At 40.4% G+C, this 20077-nt stretch overlaps 1 protein-coding gene across 5 annotated transcripts in view; it reads right to left on the reverse strand.

Moving 5' to 3' along the window:
• Gramd1c (GRAM domain containing 1C) overlaps positions 1–20077 on the reverse strand; it is a 70398-nt gene that overhangs the window by 27947 nt on the left and 22374 nt on the right. For 3 of the 5 annotated variants that reach the window (XM_055625039.1, XM_055625042.1, XM_055625040.1), the window contains 4 exons: positions 17096–17199; positions 16443–16538; positions 14717–14797; positions 2329–2447 (listed from right to left, as the gene is read on the reverse strand). In XM_055625039.1, the coding sequence (XP_055481014.1) occupies positions 2329–2447; positions 14717–14797; positions 16443–16538; positions 17096–17199 (400 nt within the window). Of the gene's footprint in view, positions 1–2328; positions 2448–5537; positions 5848–14716; positions 14798–16442; positions 16539–17095; positions 17200–17378; positions 18073–20077 lie in introns of those variants that run through there. The other 2 variants (XM_055625041.1, XM_055625043.1) reach the window with 2 other exon arrangements.

Here is a 20077-nt window from a genome sequence, read left to right on the forward strand (position 1 = left end):
CTGCACATTCCTGCCCTGAGTCTAAGCAACACGCCACATAAGGTCACAGTTTGGTTTCTGTTACAAAAGAAAAGTCTTTAATAAATAAGTAAGCTTGCTCATATAGTCATATTTAATTTCTAAAACATTACATTAAAACTTTAACTTTTAACTTTTATCTTTAAGCCTTGTGATGCGTTATACCCTTTAAACAGTATAACTTTTAAAACAACAGGACTATGTGTACAGACATCCACCGTAAAGAAAACTAAGCATGGCTGTCTTGAGAAGCCCCACACCCATGTCTTAGATGTGTCCTTTTTTCTTAAAGGCTGGTTTGTCTCCACATCTCTTTTTGCCCCCTACCCAACTCCACTCCCATTCCTCACCCCCACCAAATCCTGTGCTTAAATCTAAGCTTGTACTATAGCTCCTCTCTCTCTTATTTACTTAATAAACTTGTTTTACTCTCACCAGTCGAGATATTCTTTTCTGGGCTGAGGATCTAGCTTTACCCGAGTTCAGTCCCTAAGAGTGGTGTGGGCCCCATTGCTACTGACAAGCTACTCAACCCCAAGAAAAAGTTGTAAAAATACAGCTTCCGAATGGTGGCTGTAGAGTCAAGCCTACCAGCTTAGGGATGGCATCACCCACAATGGGCTGGACCTCCCCCCCCTCCACCATCACTAATTAGGAAAATGCCTTACAGCTGGATCTTATGGAGGCACTTTCTCAACCGAGGGTCCCTCCTCTCAGATGACTCTAGCCGTGTCAGGCTGACCTAAAACTAAGCAGCAGAAGCCCTCTTTAACTCTGCACAGATAATGGCTGTAGGCCTGCTACCAGCTCGCCCCTGTGCAGGCAGAAACGTGGGGCTCCATGGGGATCAGGAGAGAGAGAGAAAAGAATCCTTGAAATAGCTCACTGCTTAAGTGAAGGAGATCTCAAGAGTTTAAGGAGAATGAAGGTAAGAGAGGAGAGGGGAAAGGAACAGAGGGAAAGGAAGAATGTGAATAGAGAAAAGAAATATGGAGGGCTGAGGAAATAAAGGTTTGACGTGGACTTGCTGTTTTCAGATGAAGCATGTGCAAGGGAGAACTGGGTGTGAGGATCCTGCTACACATTTTCTCATGTTTAGTCGCTAGGAGCGGAGAATAGAGCTTCCCTGGTGACTTCAAATGTGTCTGAGATACTTGGGTCAAAGTACTTTCCTGCTTCAGAGACTCCAGAGTTCACAAGGCGGCAGAGACCTTGAAGGCCACCAAATCTAACTGCCTCGTGTTTGCAGATGAGTAAACTGAGAACTGGAAATGTTCAAAGGTTTCTCGGCTACACACCACAATCCAGATCTTATTGACTACAACTCAAGGCTCTCTGCATTAGTAAACTGGTTTTCTAAATGGTTTTGGTACCTAAGAAATACTGGTAAGCTTTATGGTGACAGCAATGCAACGGAAAAATGTTAACTTTACAGAAAAGTGATAAAATATGCATGCACAACCATGTGAAAACGAATATAAAAGATTGATGTAAACTGAGACAATATGGGCTGGAGCAGTAGAATAGAAGACTGTCCAGAGGAGGAAAATATTTGTGTATGTATTAAGACTTTCAACATATTTACATTATAAGATTTGGAGGGCTACAGAGAAGGCTGGGCCACTAACAGCAAGGCTCACAACAAAAACATCAAGATTTGGTCTTTGGTTCTTGGCTTCTCTTACTTAGTATAATGTTTGCTACAGAATTTTAATGCATCACCCTCATTTTTATTGCCATGGCCTCAATTAACATTGGATAAGGGGCATTTTTACTTGTAAAGTTAATAAAATGTTCACACTTCTTAATGAATATCTGTCAAAATCATCTTTCTCTACTTATTTCTTTATCACACTGTAGCGCGGCATGACCCTTGCATTGCCACTGCTTGCGTTTCCACAGCACTGTCAGCTCCTTTTACTAATGTAGTCAGTGCTTACTGAGTGCTAGGCACGTGTCGCTATGCTACTGAGTCCTCAAGGAAAAGTCATAAAACCACCCTAATCCCTCGAACTGCTCCTGTAAGCTTGGAGATCTCACCAGTTCCTGTACCAGGTCCTTAATAAACAGGCTGTCTAAAGCCAAGCAAATCCCAACAACCATAGCTTCATCATTAATATTTCTTCATGTCCCACATTTGCTTGCCAATTTAGCAAGTGATTCTCTCCCAACTTGCATCCTATCCTACCAACAAAAAGGCAAATTGCACCAAATGATGGATTAGTAGAGATCCCAAATGAGAAGAACCTAAAGTAATGCCATTTTAATGGTTCATGATGCATCTTGACATTGTTAGTTGCCTCACTGTACCTTGGCTGCACATTTTCTTCAATGGATAATGACAAATTTTCCATTTCTTCAGCATTTAAGCCCAGCTCCGTGCCATAGTTCTGCTGAAGCAATTGCCAGAACTCCTGTCTGGTCAGACTCTAAGATAACGGAAACATTGCATGAGGATTAGAAAATACAACAGATAACATAACAGGAATTCAAGGCCAAAGGCCAAAGTCAAAGGAGCCATGGCTGAGCATTCAAGGTGTGGCACTATTTTTCTCCCTACTTTCTGTTTTCTATAAAAATTAATGAGGGCTGGGCATATAACTCAGTGGGTATGACCCACAAGGCTCCAGGCTCAATCACCAGTGCTGAAAAAAAAAGTATATTACGCCCATCTGATAAAAGACAATACAAGAGAGTTACATGGGTAAGAGCGCTGGTTGCTCTTCCAGAGGACCTAGGTTTGATTCCCAGCATCTGCCTACCCATAAGGTGGCTCACAACCATCTATAACTCCAGTTCCAGGGGATCTTCTGGCTGTCTCAGGCATAGGTGTGGTTCACAGACATACATGCAGGTAGAAAATTAAAAATAAATAGGCAAGTAAAGAGTTGATACAAGGAATAGATAAGCAGATAACTAATTTTCCCCTGAAATGGGATTTCATTAGCTTGTCTAGGCTGATCTTGGGCTCAAGCTAGTCTCCAAAGTATTGGGAACTAAATAGCACATGCCACTTAGAAAATGCTGGGATTGCAAAGTGTGCACAAAGTAGCTATTGTACATGTGAAGTAAAGGTGCTTAAAGTGTTTTGTGTGTGTGTGTGTGTGTGTGTGTGTGTGTAAGTTACTTATTATTTCTGGCAATTGCTGAACAGAAATCCACACAACTTAGGATCACCATTCAGAGTTCTAAATGTCAACTCAAAATAAAAACTTTAATTCACATATCTAAATAGCTTAAACATTTTTAGAACTTTGTACCCCAATCATCTCTAAATTGTATTTTCCTAAAATATAAAATACAAGAAAACTATCTTCAGAATACTATTATACTATTAATAAAGTCCAGCTTGCTTTCTTTATAGGTAGCATGTGAGTGATGAAATCGCCAAATACAGCAGAGGAATGGCTACACAATTAAGAGTTCTTACTGCTCCACAGAGGACCAGAGTACACATCCTAGCTCCCACATTATAGGTTGCAAACACCTTTAATTTGCTCCAAAGGATCTGACACTCCCTTCTGTACTCCATGGATATCCCATACATCACACACACACACACACACACACACACACACACACTCACACTTAAACTAAAAAAAAAAATTTTTTTTTAATATTTTTGTTTGTTTGAGACAGGGCTTCTCTGCGTAGTCCTCGATGTCCCGGAACTCACTCTGTAGACTAGGCTGGCCTTGAACTTATAGAGATCCACTTGCCTCTGTCTTCCCAAGTGCTGGAATTAAAGGTGTGCACCAGCATCACCCAGCCAAGAATTAAAAACAAACAAACAAACAAACAAAAAACCTTATCACCAAATATAGCCAGCTGTAACATATCATAGTAACCAACAAACTGGTTTCTAGAAGCACTACAGTTAATAATATGATTAAGCAAGACAAGAGAGAGACAGCATGATACTCGAAGCAACTGTCAACTAGATCGTTCATCCATTCCACAGCTGTTTATTGGGAATGAAATGTGTGGCACACACTAGATGATACGGGCATAAGAGCAATCTCAGCATTAAGTACTTCTAATATATTTGAAGTCATAAAAGACACTCTTAAATAAGATACGTATGATCATATGCTAATGGGCTGGTATATTCAACAGGATGGAGAAGTGAAAAGGAAGGAAATATTACTGAGGACCAGGGTGGCCAGATAAGGCTCCAAGTGGAGAAAGGCTTCTGAGGAAGCTGAAGGAAAGATGGATGTGGGGAAGAGGAATGAGAAAAGATGGGGAGAAGGCAACCAACGCATAAATAGAGAGGGAATACACAAGTGGAAATAATATTTGTTATGAAGCCAGCAAATCATCTGTTAGCCCAGTTGGAGAAATTAAAGTTGGGAAGTAGAATGTACAAATCTTTACTGGGCTCAAATGTATAAATACCTTGAATTCAGCCCTGACATTCCTTACGATTTCCTTGGCTGGCCAGCACCTGTGCATGCCTATTTTACTAGATGACTCTCATTACAGCTCATGGAACCAAAGCTCTTAACGGCAAACTTCTGTGCTTTCAACAGATATTTCCCAGGTTGCCAAGACCAGAAGACCAGAAGACCTCCAGAACAGTTCATGACAATTCAGGTGTCATTAGCCACATCTCAAAACGTCAAAAATATCCAAATGCCTACAGAAGGAACAAGCTAAGAAAAAAGCAACAAGCGTCTTTGCCTGGCGCTAATCGTATTAACATGGAGTGGAAATCTCAGGTGGGAGGACTCTAACTGAAAAGAGCATACCTAGGAAACAAATTTTGTAATGTTTGCTATTTATTAGAACTGTTTTTTTAGTGGGTGAAGTCTTATCAAGCGGACTGTCCAGAGAAGAAAAATGTAAAGGCCCATTGGTGACAATTAAGGAACTACTGTCCTTGGTCCTAAAGGGACTTGCCTTCTACTCCAGAGATTCTTTTGTAGACTCCGCTTTCATAACAGTAATTCATACTGCAAACAGACTAAGTCTTCCAAAGACATCATCTTTGAAACAGTCACAAAAGGATGGCTAGCTTTACCAAAGAAGAAAAAAAATTCAGCACACCCATGTTAGGTTGTTAACCTTTCACAAAAACTTTTTTTGAAATAAAAGACCTTTCCGAAGATGAAACAAAAGCAAGCAAATGAAGCAATGGTGAGCACTTAGCTTCCTAACAGTGAAAGAACAAAAAATTATGAGTAAAACAGTAAGAACAGAATGCTATTTAAGTTAATTAGCAAGATAATTTCAATATACATTTTGATCCATTAGTTAAATGTAAACACATGATTGGTTAATGGAAAACAAAACAAAACTCATTTCATTCACAGTGTTTAGGTTTGCTGATTTGTTAAAAATTACTTTTTCTGCAAGGTTGCCTAGCTGTCACAAAAGCACGACTATTTACAATCATACTATTCAAACATGCCCAGCCTGATAGTCGCAACTTTTTCAATGTTTAGCAGTTGAAACTTAAAACAAAAACAAACAGCAACAAAAACGATCTAAATATTACAAGAAAGCTGACCGCCTACCTGCAAAGGAGCGAAGCAGCGCTCAGTTCAGCCTGCAGATACTTGAGCAAAATAAAGATGAACCAAGCAGTAATCAGATAGGAGCCAAAAGTCAGCAGATCAATTTCTGGCCCAGAAAGCTTTGTATTCTATGCATTCTATGAAGTCTTTATCCACAGTAGAGCTTCAAATTTTTGATAACAGCTAAGCAGAGCCACTACTTCAATTTCCTCTTCTGTTGTGAGGCACTCCGCCATGGAAAAGCAGAGTTGGAGTTCAGTTTGAAGCGTCAGTGGTCCCTTCCTGGTTCTGAGCACCAGCCCTCTTTCCAAGGGGCAGGTCAGTCTGGAGAGCTGAAGTCACACCTCACTCTACAGGTTCCTAAGTCACGCCCACTGGAAGAGGCTAGGTAAACAGCGTTTTAAAGGGACAGTTCCTAATTTCTTCTGTTTCACACACAGATTAGTGACAAGAGGCAAATGAAAAGCTCTTACCTGTGCTCGACTGATGTAAAATGCCTACTGCAATATTATTTTGATCCCACTTGAAAAATAACTATGTTCAAACTTAACTTCCCCATGACACTTTTCAACTCAACCCAATTCAACGACAGATATTAATGACCTCATTATTATCTATTCAAATACCACTTCAGCACTGACCAGTATTCACATCAGACTCCTACCTTTACAACTATCCCAGATCCTACTCTCCTGAGTAAGATAAATGGAATGTCAGGGAGTAGCAGGAAGAGCCAGCTATTCGGGTAAAGCATTCAGTATGTCTTTCGTCACTGGAAGGTTTAAGGTGACGTCTTGATTACTCAATAATTATTTCCCTTGAAAATATTTCTAGCTTTAGTTCATTCAGAACAATTTTCTGGCAGAGTCCCAGACTATAACAAATGGGACAGAATGTCTCAACTACCAATTCTAATTCATTTCAAGAAGAGATGTTTTAAATGAGAAATCAAAATTTGACCTAATGTCTAACAATTCTGTTCATTAATTTAGTTAAGTGTACAGACAGGTCAAACGTTGTTTGATGAACTACAAAGACAAGCTTTTGAGAATACTAAGTCTGATGGCTTGACTAGAATGCCACTGAAGAAGGCCACTTCCTCCTCTCTACCCAGTATGGAAGCACATACCTTTAAACCCAGCATTCACGAAGCAGGTGGATCTCCTAATCTTTATAGTGACTTAGTGAGTTCTAGGACAGTGAGAGCTAGGTAATAGAAAGACCCTATTTTTAAAAACTAAACAAACAAATAAACCCACTCCCTCCTGCGAAGGAGGCACATTGGAGGCTGGCTTCCACTGTGAAACGTTGGTGTGTTGTACTAGGCTTTTATTGGTTAAAATTGTAAGTACACATACGTTGCCTGCTGACTAAATAACCGTGAGGTTTATCTGTAATTGGTATTCACATACCTCTTTCACTAACTACAAAAATCACTTGAGAAAAAACAAACCTACTGGTAGAACAAACTGGTAGATAGATAGCTTAATTTAGTATGCTTAAAGGAGAAAATAGAATCCACCCCCCCCCAAAAAAAAAAAAGAGAGTTGGACCCTTAAGAAATCCCAGCATGCAATGGGTAGGAAGAGGAGGAGTGGGCATCAGGAAAGGTTTAGGGAAAGAATATGGGTAAGAGGAAAAATCCAGTTTCCTGATAGAGGAGGTAGACAAAGGTCTCTTGCTGAAAGGTCAAGATGAGCATGTGGAAAGCAATGCATGGCAAATGCCAGCATCCAGACAAGTGAGGAGGCCAGCTGGCACATAGGCCACTACCATCAGGTGTGTGTGCTGTGGGGCTTCGGGAACAGCCGGTCAAGGAGAGCTCTGCGTGCCAGCCTGAGTCACATGGCCTTTACACTGTGGAAAGAAATGTAAGCACTCAGGCAGAAATGAAACCGTGCTTTCACGCAGGAAAGGGATGGTGTTAGAACCGTGCTCCCAAAGGACGCTTTTAAAACTCCACCCAACAACCTAAAACAGGTTAGTGTTAGAAAGAGCCATCTAGGGGAATGATGAGGACCTTGCTGACAGTGGACATGACTGGCGAAGAAGACGTAAGAAATGAGAATTTGTCTAAAGTTCTGGCTTGAATGGTTGGGCTGAAGACAGGTGAAGCAGTTCTGCCAATCAAAAAGGCAATGATAATGAGGAGAAGGAGGAGGAGGATGTGGATGATAATGATTATGAGGAATGCATATTTTTTTACCCTGTAGGCTATCACGTAGCAAATATAATTAAGACTGTAATTTTGGTCTTTTTTTTTTTTTTAAGTCAGGTTTGAATGGTGCATTTATTAGAATTAGACCACCACCAGGAAAGTAACCAATGCGCCAAGTAACTGCAGAGCAGCCTCAGCACTGCCACTGTCCTCCTGGGCTCTGGTGCAGGCAGGCTGAGCCCAGTGAGACATGCTCACACACTGCAGGTGCTCATTCAGCTGGAAACACACTCAGGTATCTCACGGACTCATTTCCTAGCGATTAGAAACCGCCCAGCCTGCCACTCAGGTGGAGTCACCAGGAAGACGACGATAAGCATGGCTGAGCAAAGGGAGCTGGCTTGAACTTGCTGATAGCTCATCTCTGCCTCACCTCCTTACATTTCTGTACTGATCAAAGTCCGCCTGTGAACCCTTCTTTTTGAGCCTGTGTTCTTGGTCCTTGTCTAAAAAGGATCCACTGGGCTGACACATTCTTTCTTTCGGTACACACAGTAATGCAATCGGTCAGTTATTTTAAACTCTCTTCTTTCCCAACACGCCTGACAAATAAGACTCTCTTCTATCACCATTCTAGCTGGTGAGCCTCCAAACTCAATCTGGAGTGACCCATCAGCTCTCAGGGGGGATATGCCTACCTACATCTAAACAGCTCCCCTTGCTGCCTTACGCTGACCTTAGAGCACACACTACCTTTGGTTATTGGGAATAAGGCTGGAAATCCTGCTGCCTAAGCTTAAACTTTTACCTGAGTGTCAGTTTCTGCTCTTTGAGGGAGTGCACCTAAAACTTCACTCTCAGAATGCACTTTTAAATTTTTTTTTTTTTTTACCTTTTTTGGTGTGTGATCTGTATGTTTAGGTTTGTGTGTGTGTGAGAGAGAGAGAGACAGAGACAGATGGAGGAGAGAGAGACAGAGAGAGGGTGTATGTGTGCCACTGCATGCGTACAGAGGCCAGAGATAATCTCAGGTATGAGAGCTTGCCTTCCGCTCTGAGGCCGTGTCCCTCGCTGTTTGCCATGTATGCCAGGCCATCTGGCCTGCAAGCTTTCAGAAATTCTCCCTTCTCCACCTCCCATCTTGTGATTTGTGATAGGCACGGTGGGATCACAGATAGGTGCCAGTGGGTAATAAACACATAGTTCTGTGCCTTTAGTGAACTCTGAGAATCCAAACTCAGGTCTTCAAACTTGCAATAGCAAAGCACTTTACCCACGGAGACCTCTCTCCCACTCAGCACTCAGCATTTTAAGGAGATCTGGCTTTCTGGAGCCCACATATACTGAGAAAGACAAAAGTACAAAAGAAAGCTTGGTTATGCGTGACTCCTACCTATACAAATAGTAATCTTAAACCCAGTGACATAATAACACAAGAATATAAAAATCCAACTGAGCTCTAACAACAGAATGTTTTGCTTTTTAAACCTGGTTATTACTGGCAGCCACACGTGTGTGCTTCTACATATGTATGTACCTGTTCTATTAACTCAGTTATTTAGAAAATAGTTTCTTTATACTTCATTACTTTTTAAATAATTTTCCTGTAGAATTAGAAAGCCAAAAATGGCACTCTGTGAGGCAGCAGCAGTCAGAGCTCTGTGAGTTCAAGGCCAGCCTGGTCTACAAAGCAAGTCTAGAACAGCCAAGGCTACACAGAGAAACTCTGTCTTGAAAAACCAAAAAGAAAAAAAGGAAAGCCAAAAATGAATTAAACACCCTCCTTGCTGCCTGTGGACGGGATGTGAAGTTCTCAGCTCCAGGGCCTGCCTATGTGTTGCCATGCTCTCTGCCATCATGATAACGGACCGAGTCTCTGGCACTGTAAGTATAGTCTCCACTCCTCATCGAGAAAACTTCTCTTTGAAATAGGTAGAGACCACTTCAGAAAACCACAACCGATCAGAATGCAGAGCTGTGGAGCTCAGTTCCAATGGTTACATCTACAAAAGACTCCACACTTAAGGCTCAGGGAACATTGCAGAAGGGGCAGAAAGATGGAAAAAGCCAGAGGATCAAAGAGTTTGCCGTGAGACTATGTCTCCTGATACTATCGGAAGCTATACCAGTAAAGTTTCACTTTCATGACTGTCCAAAAGTGAGCTGAACAGGAATGAACAAGCGTTCTCCAGGCTGGTCTAGAATTTTCTGTGTAGCTGAGGGTAATCATGAGCTTCTGACCCTATCTCTATATCCCAGTGCTGGATCGCAGACATCCGGCAGGTGGGCAAACACTCCACTGACTGAGCCACACCCACAGCTCTGCAAACATTCTTTTTCAAAGGCAGCACTGTGAGTGCTCCTTCCCTCTTCTGTGGATTTTACTGGGAAAATAAACAAAGCAAACGCAAAAGCATGCTGTCTAAAACATAATTTGGTCAAATAAAAATGTTTCTTCGAGCCAGATGTGGCGGTGCAGCCTTTGATTCTAGCACTCAGGAGGTAGAAGCAGGTGAGTCTCTGTGAGTTTGAGGCCAGCCTGGACTACATAATGAGTTCAAGGACAGCCAGGGCTATCCTTTGAGAGCTGCCTCAAACAAACAAACAAACAAAAAACCCAACCAACCTAACAACAAACAAACAAATCTTTCTTTGAAATCAATTTGTTTTTAAAGTTTTCTCATTTAAGAAGTAAACAAAATGTACATATTTATACTTAGGAATTTTTCTATGTTTCTTAGAATATTACACAAGATCAAGAAATCAAGAGCCAGATGTGGTGGCACAAGCCGTTGTTATCAGTATTTGGGAGGCAAAGGTAGGAGAATCTCTGTGAGGCCAGTCTGCTTTCCAAGCCAGGAAAGACTACGTAAGTCCCTGCCTCAACAAAAAGAAAATAAATCTAACAAATGTGTCTTTTATCAATCTAAAATAAAAACCAATCAAAAAGCTGAAAGCAAGCCCAAGGTTTTACTTTGGGTTTCTATTGCTGTGATAATGACCATGACCAAGTCAACTCGGGGATAAAAGAATTGATTTTTGTCTTACAGCTCTTAGGTCATACTCAGTCCCTGAGGTCAGTCAGGACAGAAACTCAGTGGAGGAACCTGGAAGCAGGAACTGAAGCAAAGACCATGGAGGAGCCCTGCTTACTGGCTTGCTCTCACCAACCTGCTCAGCTTGCTTTCTTACACACCCCAGGACCACAAGCCCAAGGATGGCACTGTCCCCAATGAGATAGGCCTCCTAAATCAATCATTACTCAAGAAAATCCCCTACATATTTGCCTATAAGACAATCTGATGGAGGAGGCATTTTCTCAATTAAGATTCCCTTTTCCCAGATATGTCTGGGTTTGTCAAGTTGACAATTACTAATCAATACCCCTAGCATGGTGATAGATGATCATAAATCCATGTAATCCCAGAACTTAAGGAAACAGAGACAGAAGGATGACAATTTCAAGGTTAGTTTGGGCTCCATAGCAGCATCCTGTCTAAAAACAGGAAGAAAAAATAGAGAAGGTTCTAGAAGTCAAATAGAGCTTGTAAAAGTACAGACTATCAACACTGTATTGATTACCTAGCATTGTGACTTAGTACCTATTAACTCATGAATGGTAGTTGCCATTATTGTTATAGATATTAGTACATTTTTATTATTGTTCTTCATACTGCATTAATGAAACAACAGAAAGGTAGCTTTCTGGTTTTCTAGTTTGTTTTCTCTTTCTATGCTTCACTCTCCCAGAGCTGGGACCAACCTACAGCTTTGCAAAAGCTAAGTAAGTACTCTAGCACTGAGCTACATCTTCAGCCCTGCCCTTCAAGTTTGAGTGTGTGTGTGTGTGTGTGTGTGTGTGTGTGTGTGTGTGTACACATATGTGTACATGTGAGCTTGCCTGTACTGGCATATTTGGAGAACAAAGACTGAAATTGGAATGACTTCCTTAACTGCTTTCCCAATATATATATTTAAGTTTATATACATAAATACATAATAAACTTAAAGATGTATATATATTGGAGACAGATCCTCTCTCTGAACCTGGAGCTTACTGCTTCAGCAAGACTAGCTCTGACCAGCAAGTCCCAGGGTGCTTCTTCTCTGCCTCCTCAGCAGTTGAATTCTAGCTGTGCACTGGACACCTGTTTTGATCTGGGTGCTGTGGGTCCAACTGTAGGTCTTATGGTTGCAGAGCAAGCACTCTACTCTGTTGAGTCGTCTCCCTGGCCCTATTTCTAGTTTCTGATCTAAGGAACTTGCAGAGTCTTTAAGATTCCAGAGCTGGAAAGATGCCCCTATGGTTATAAACACTTAACTGCTCTTTCAGAGGACCTGGATTCAGTTTCCATCACCCACACGGTAGTTCACGACTACCCGTGACTCCATTTCCAGGGGATCAGATATGCTCTTCTGGCCCCTGCAAGCTTCCGAATGTTCATGGTGCACATATGTTCATGAAGACTCACACATGTATACACATAAATTTTAAGAAATATTTTTTTAAAAGAGAGATTCTAGGAGCGGGAGAGGCGGCTCCTCAGTTAAGAGCACTGGCCGTTCTTACAGAGGATCTGCGCTTGATACCCAGCGCCCACATGGGAGCTCATAACCATCCGTAACTCCAGTTCCAGGGGATCTGATGCCCTCCAAAAACGCCAGGCATGCATGTGGTGTGCAGACACACATGCAGGCAACAGACCCATAGATTTAAAATAAAATAATATTTTAGAAGATTCTCATCAAGACATTTTATACAGTATTTAACACACATGCTTAGACATTGCTTCTTGTCTCATTACAGAGCAGAATTGGCCATTATTATTAGTAAATGAATAGCATCACATGTCTAGTGCTAAAAATGAAATGACCAAAAGGTTTGACAAGCTCTAGTAATAGGAAGATGGTGGTCTCCACACATGTGAACCAAGAGCTCAGAAGGCAGCATACACACACACACACACACACACACACACACACACAAGCTCACACACCTGCGTAAGCACACACATATAGATAATACGTGTACACTATAAATGTTAAACTTTTAAAACCGTGCTTCATTTGTGAGTTTAGTCACTTCAATCTTAGTTACATTTTGGTTTTACATTTTCTTTCTATTTCCTTGATTTGTGGAAATGGGTGTCTTCCTAACAGACTCCGGGCTGGCCTTGAACTTGCAAATCTCCTGCTTCAGCCTCCTCGGTGTCATAACACAGGCATGCACTGCTACCTCATCTCTTCTTTACCCTAGATACATACAGCTGACGTTTGTTGATTTTTAAGCTTTTCCAAGAAAGCTTTTCAGCCTATTGATACCTATTCTGCTGTTCTCAGTCCCTTTCTTCTCCGCTCCGATGTTCAGTATTTCTTTGATTCTGCTTATACAGAGTTCATTTGCTCTCCTTTTTCTAATTTCATAAAGCCAAAAGGTATGTTATTGACTCCAGATCAGCCTTTCAAAATATCTAACAAGTGTTTACAGTTACAATTTTCCCTCTGGATGCTGCTTTAGCTATGACCCATGAGACTTGGTGTGGTTTTGTTTGGCTCATGAAAGGATTTTTTTTTTTTTCAATAATTACCCGTGGTGTGATTTCTTCTTTTACCCAGTGGCTCTTTAGGAATGTTCTATTTAACTTTCACTTTCCAGTGAACCTCTGGTTCCTAATTTCATTCCACTGTGATCAGAGAATACACCCTGCCTTACTTTAATCGTTTTGAATGCACTGAGGCTTGTAATCTAGCGCTACGGTCTGTTCTGGAATGTCCACATGCCCTCAAGAAAAATGCATATCTGTTGTTGTTGGATACAACATTCCATAGGTGTCCTTTAGTCCTAGTTTGTAGTATTGTCCTCTATTTACTGTTGATCTCTGTGAAGTTGTTCCCATCACTGAGGGTGGGGTATGAATTCAGCTGTTACTGCTAAATTGTTTATTTCTTCCTTCAGTTCTGTTTAGTTTTGCTTTACATACTTTAGGGCTCTGTTACTGGTTACATGTGCACTTATGACTTTTATGAATTCCAGATGATTTGGCCCTTCTACCAAGGCAAATGCACTCCTTGTCCATCCACTTTAGTTTTAAAGCCTACCTCGTGAGATAGCACTCATCAACCCTGTTCCCTGCTTGCACGTTTCATTTCCTTCTTTCGCTTTCAAGAAATCTGTGCTTTGAAGCTATTCTGTGTCAAACATAACATATAGTCAGATTGTGTATTTTTTATCCCATCAACCTTCAGATCCTGATTGCACTGTGTGATTCATTTAGATTTATATAAGGATTTATGTAACATCTAGTAAAAGATCGTTTTACTCAGTGTACTGGCTAGTTTTATGTCAACTTGACACAAGTTAGTGTTATTAGAGGAGGGAGGCTCAGCTGAGAAAATGCCTCTATAAAGTCCAGCTGTTGGCAAGCTTGTAGGATATTTTCTTAATCAGTGATTGATGGGAAAGCAGCCAGTCCACTGAGGGTGGTGCCATCCTGAGGCTGGTGGTCTTGGTTTCTATAAGGAAGCAGGCTGAGCAGCACTCCTCCATGGCCTCTGCATCGGCTCTTGCCTTCAGGTTCCTGCCCTACTTGAGTTCTTGCCCTGACTTTGATGATGAACTGTGATGCAGAAGAGGAAGCCGAATAAACCCTTTCCTCCCAAGGTTGCTTTGGCTATGGTGTTCTAGCACAGCAATAGAAACCCTAACCAAGACACTAAATGTGTTTTATTAAATGTGTGTGTCCCTTTTTATTTCCATTATTAGTTTACTGTTAAATACATAATTTTGAGTTATCATTTTTTTTGTTGATGTTTCTTTTACTATTTTTTTAATCTTGGATATTATCCTAAGGATTATAATTAACACAAAAAAAAAAACTATAGATCTTTTGCTTTAAAATTTTGAACTGTCATCAGAATTAGATTCATGAAAATAGGAAAATCGTTCTCCACAAATTCTACTTGGATAAACACTAGCCCCTAGTGTGCCTTCTGACAACACACCTCTGGAATGAACACTTACCTTATCTAATAATACATTCTGCCACAGCCTAAAAATGCTCAGGTAACTTCTATCTCTGGCACCAAAAGATGTAAAGAAAAACTGCAAAGAAAAATAAGGAAACAAACTTAGCACTGTGAAAGTTAAGGGGGAAGCATCTGCCGTGAAGGTCTGTGGGGCCCTGCTATGACCAAAGCCAACCTATCAACTCTCCACACTGCTTTCACTTACCTTTGTGTTTAAAGAAAAATAATTCTTGCATAAGTGAGATAGCTTTTTAAACCCTACTCTTATAAGAAACATCATTTCCAAACACTATTTTGTTCTTATTTACTAGGAAAATGAGTTAAAACAAGGGAGCTGTTTACATTCATCATAATTATCTCAAATTAATCTAAAATTTATAGAATAAATAAAAGATTTTTTATTCTGAACTTTGCGATATGATACCTATCAACTGAGCCCTGTATAAACGAAAAATACAAGCAGATTCCAGAAATACATATATATATTAATAACGCAAATTTTAAATTATGAAAATTTTTTCAGGTCTTAAAGAAACTCCAAAAATATTGGATCTCTGTTGATGGTAAATATAAAACACTCAAATTAAACCCTGAGGCTTATGATGCTACAGAAAAAAGCAGAATGCTCAACCTATAGTTCTGTGTCTCTTTTCAGCCCCATGTATTGCTCTACACTTAGCTATTTTTGTAAAGTCACATTTCAAGTTGACTACAATGAGAAAGTGCAGCAAGATACATCCTTGATGGAGCCTCACAGTGGGTTATCGCTTCCGTCAGCCTAGTGGATGACCTCCTATCAAAGTGCTTCCCTACAGGGAGAAGAAAGCCAGTCCTATGCTGAAGTGATTGAGAAATTTTCGCACACTGATTTGGATATGAATGCTTTTACAGACACGTTTTCATTAAACTGAGTTCTCCGGGCAGTGGTGTCACACACTTATAAATCCCAGAACTCAGGAGGCAGAGGCAGGCAGATCTCTGAGCTTCAGACCAATCTGGTTTAGAGAGTGAGTTCCAGGACAGCCAGGGCTACACAGAGAAACCCTGTTTTGAAAAACAAAAAAGAGAGAGACAAAAACAAACAAAACAGGACAACAACAAAAACAGAACAAAAGCTGAGACATCAATATATATTTTTGTTGTTGTTTTTGTTTGGTTTGTTTGTCTGCTTTTCACGACAGGGTCTCTCTGTGTGGCCCTGGCTGTCCAGGAAACTCTCTCTGTAGACCAGGCTGAGCTCAAACTCATAGAGATCTGCCTGCCTCTGCCTCCCAAGTACCGGGATTAAAGGCATGCACCACCACGTAGCTCCAGATACATATTCTTTGTAGAAGATACATCCTAGCACTCTCTAGACAGTTGCACACACAACGTATGACCTACCAATTACTAATGTCCCTGTAACCTTGTGTATTTCTTTATTATTTTTCTTCATTTTTTATTTTAATTAAATCCATTAAAGTGGATTTAATTGTGACATCATTAAGCTTCCATAATTATATTTTGCCTTATTCACCTCCCACTGTCCTTTCCCACCTCTGGCTGTCCCAGCTTTCTCCTCTACAAATACTAACTATTTAAACATTACAAGAGTCTGGTATAGATTCTCCTGTGTCTTCACAGACACTGTAACTTCAAGAACCACCTGTATTCCCCATGATATTCCCGTGAGGCAGACTTTCTTCCCATTATTGATATGGCAAAGGCAGAGGGTCCCTCACCTTTTCGCCCTCTGTGATGATCTGGATAGCGTTTGGGATGAGTCGAGCAGTTTTCTCCTTGGTCATAAACGTTATATTCTTTAAGGCAATAGAAATCTAAACACACACACACACAAATACCTTTTAAAAACTGAAGTGCATATTTTCAGAGACACATACAACCCAAAATACCAAGCGTTACATCAATGTAATCCAGAGTATTTGGCTGAAAGGTCTGTGCTAGGAGGTCACAAGCATACACTGGGTTCTCTATGAAGGCCAAGGTCAGCAGTGGGTTGGACATGCTCCCTTCCTCATTCTGCCCATCAATACCGGGATATAACATGAGGACTGGGTGAGAAAGAATTCAGGCTCAGCATTTAAACCCTCAAGCATAGTCTAGACAATCTGTCAGGTAACCATGGCTTTGGCAGCCAAGCCCCTTCCAACCTAACAGTAGTAAGTGCAAATGGGCCCGGATGTATTAAAATTAGAAAAATACACTACACATTTACACATACATAAACGCATTATACTTATATAAACATAGATACACAAATATATACATGGTTTTACTTTTGAATCACCTTAAATACATTGCTTTTAAGAGTACTGTGTATATTTCTGACTGTGCAATTATTTGCACCAGAAAATCAAATGCAAACATATCTTACTGTAGTTTCCCATCTGAAAATGTTGCTATGGAAACACAGCCAGTTTTCTGAAAGGTACAGCCGCCCCTGAAGCAAGATATCCTTCTGAAGAGCACAGGCATAATCTGTAGGGACAGAGATAAGAGAAGGTCATTCACAAAAGTCTGACAACTGAATAAATCTTATACCACTTTAGCTCATGGGAAGTTATCCCTATCCATTCATTTATTCGCTCATTCATTCATCCATACACTCTATGCCAGATACTTGGTTTTGCACTAGGTTAACCAGAAATATTTCTTACCCAAATGGAATGTTGAAGTGAAAGGCAGGTATGGTGGTTAATGTCAACCTGCTAGAATTTAGGATGTCTAAGAGATAAGCCTCTGGGCTAATCAGAGTAATCTGTCAAGCAAGACCCACCCTGGATATGGGTGGTGCCGTTCCTAGGGCTGGGGTCCCAGACTGTGTCTAATGGGCAAAACTGGCTGCTTCCTGACCAGGAATGCACCGGGAGAAGCCACCTCGAATGCCTGACACCATGACTTCCTCACCATCAGGGACTGAACCAAAATGAAGCCGTTTTCCTGCAAGTTGCTTTTGTCAGGGCATTTTAGAGCGGCAACCGGAAAACTAACTAATACAGTTGAGGAATTTGGTCTCTTGTGGTAGGGAAGGCAGGTGTTGGGAGCAGATTGATCAATGATGAAGAAGCAGAGAAAGAGGAATGAACGCCTGTGCTTAGCTGCTTTCCCCCACTTTCTCCCCTCGATCAGGACAGGACCCGGGTGTGTTAAATCCTAACATTAAAACTTGAACAAAGCAGTCAACCTTTCACAATGCTTCCTTCAGGAAAAGAAAGAAAGAAAGAAAGGAAGGAAGAAAGAAAGAGAGAGAGAAAGAAGAAAGAAAGAAAGAAAAAAGAAAGAAAGAAAGAAAGAAAGAAAGAAAGAAAGAAAGAAAGAAAGAAAGAAAGAAAGAAAGAAAGAAAGAAAGAAAAGAGACGCAACCAAACAAGATTTCCTGGTAAATAAGTAAGCAGATTAAGGTTGCTCATTCACTATTGTGTATCTCCCAAACAGAGTGGGGTAAAGGTCTTAACCGTTGAAACATTTTATCATCCAAAGTTTCTCAGACTTCAGAACTACCTGGTTGGTTGATAACACAGAGTACCAGCCCTACAGTTCAGGGGCAAGGTCAAGGGGAATGTGTCACAGGGTGCCACATCGTGCCCGCATTATTTTATACTAATTACATTGAGTTACACACCTGGAATATTTTAACAGAAATCTATTTGATATCATTGACAGACTTTTCTGTAATTTTAAAATGTGGCTTCCCTAAAATATGCTGTAATAATAAATGTAGACCACAGTAAAATTGCTTAAAATTGTGGCCAAAAAAAATAGATATAAAATACAGCAAAGACATTATACCATACATAATTGATAAAATTTTCTTTTTAAAAGCAAAAATTATGCAATTTTTGTGCTCCCAACTTTGCTACTTTAAATGATTGTCTGCTGTAAAAATAATCATTTCAGGAGGCAATGTTCTACCTGATCAGTTATATTAGCAACCTGATTCCCCTAGAATGGACTAAGAAAATAATTCTTATCAGAAACTGTTGTTACAGACTTTGTAACTTCATAAAGGTCTCCCAGAAAGCTGTAGTCAACCTAAGGAAATTAACCAAGCTCCTTAGGTCACTTTGACACATCTTGCTTTATTCAATTTGCTAGCAAAAAACACAATTATGGCCCTCTTAAATGGCTCCAACATCCAAAGATTTCTTTTAATACCAACCATAAAAGAAAAGATACAGGACAAAGCCATAAGGGAATCTAGGAGTGAATCAACATCATATACATGAAATAGTATACACATATGTAAATAAGCAATATGTATTCTTTGTCTTACTAAAGAACTCAGAACTTAGGCACACTGTCCATAAAGTAGGTAACCATTAGGAGAATGTGCTTTTTCTTTTATTCTTTTCTTTTTTTCCTTTGCTTGAGACAGAGTCTCACTATGTAGATCAGGCTGGCCTCAAACTCACAGATATCCACCTGCCTCTGCTTCCCAAGTGCTGGTATTAAGGGAGTATACCAAACACCCAGATTAAAATTTTAAATAAGCAATAAAAAAGTCAGGAAATATATGTCTCCAAATATTCCATTTTGCAGTAATGGTCCTTGAGAGCACAGTGACACAGATCTTACCGAACAGGAAAAAAAAATCCCTTAAAAGGACATTTTAAAGATTGCTTTTAGATTTAGCATTTAAATTACAAGAAAAAAAAAACCCTCTTTTCTTTGTATTTTGTTAGCTTTTTACCTGCAACAACTAAAAGAGTAAATATACATTGAAAGAAAAGAAAAAGACCCTCGTCATCGTCTGTGGGGAGAAGGGAGAGCCGCATCCCTCTGGCTTTGCTCAGAGCATTTTCCCACCTCCACCCCTTCAGTTTATGAGGCCTGTGTGACCACACCCAGTTCATGAGGTGCTGGGGATGGCACCCACGAGGCAGGCACTCTCCCTGCTGAAGGCATCCTCAGTGGCCAGCTGTGTCGATCCTTAAGAAGCAGTTGCCAGTACCATGCAGCTGTTATTACTGTTGCTCTGTAGGACAGCTTGGGATCAGGGATGGAGATACCTCCAGACAATCTGTTGTCGTACAGAATCGTCTTGGCAATTCTGGGTTTTTGTTTCTCCATATGAAGTTGAGAATTGTTCTCTCAAGGTCTGTAAAGAATTGTGTTGGTATTTTGGTGGGAATTGCATTGAATCTGTAGATTGCTTTTGGCAGGATGGCCATTTTTACTATGTTAATTCTACCAATTCATGAGCATGGGAGATTCATGTTTTGATATCTTCTTCAATTTCTTTCTTCAGAGACTTGAAGTTTTTTTTCAAACAGGACTTTCACTTGCTTGGTTAGGTACTTTATGTTATTAGTGGCTATTGTGAAGGGTGTTGTTTCCCTAATTTCTTTCTCAGCCC

The sequence above is a fragment of the Psammomys obesus genome, unplaced genomic scaffold (genome assembly GCF_907164565.1).
Source record: "Psammomys obesus unplaced genomic scaffold, mPsaObe1.curated_primary_1811, whole genome shotgun sequence".
NCBI classification, from domain to species: domain Eukaryota; kingdom Metazoa; phylum Chordata; class Mammalia; order Rodentia; family Muridae; genus Psammomys; species Psammomys obesus.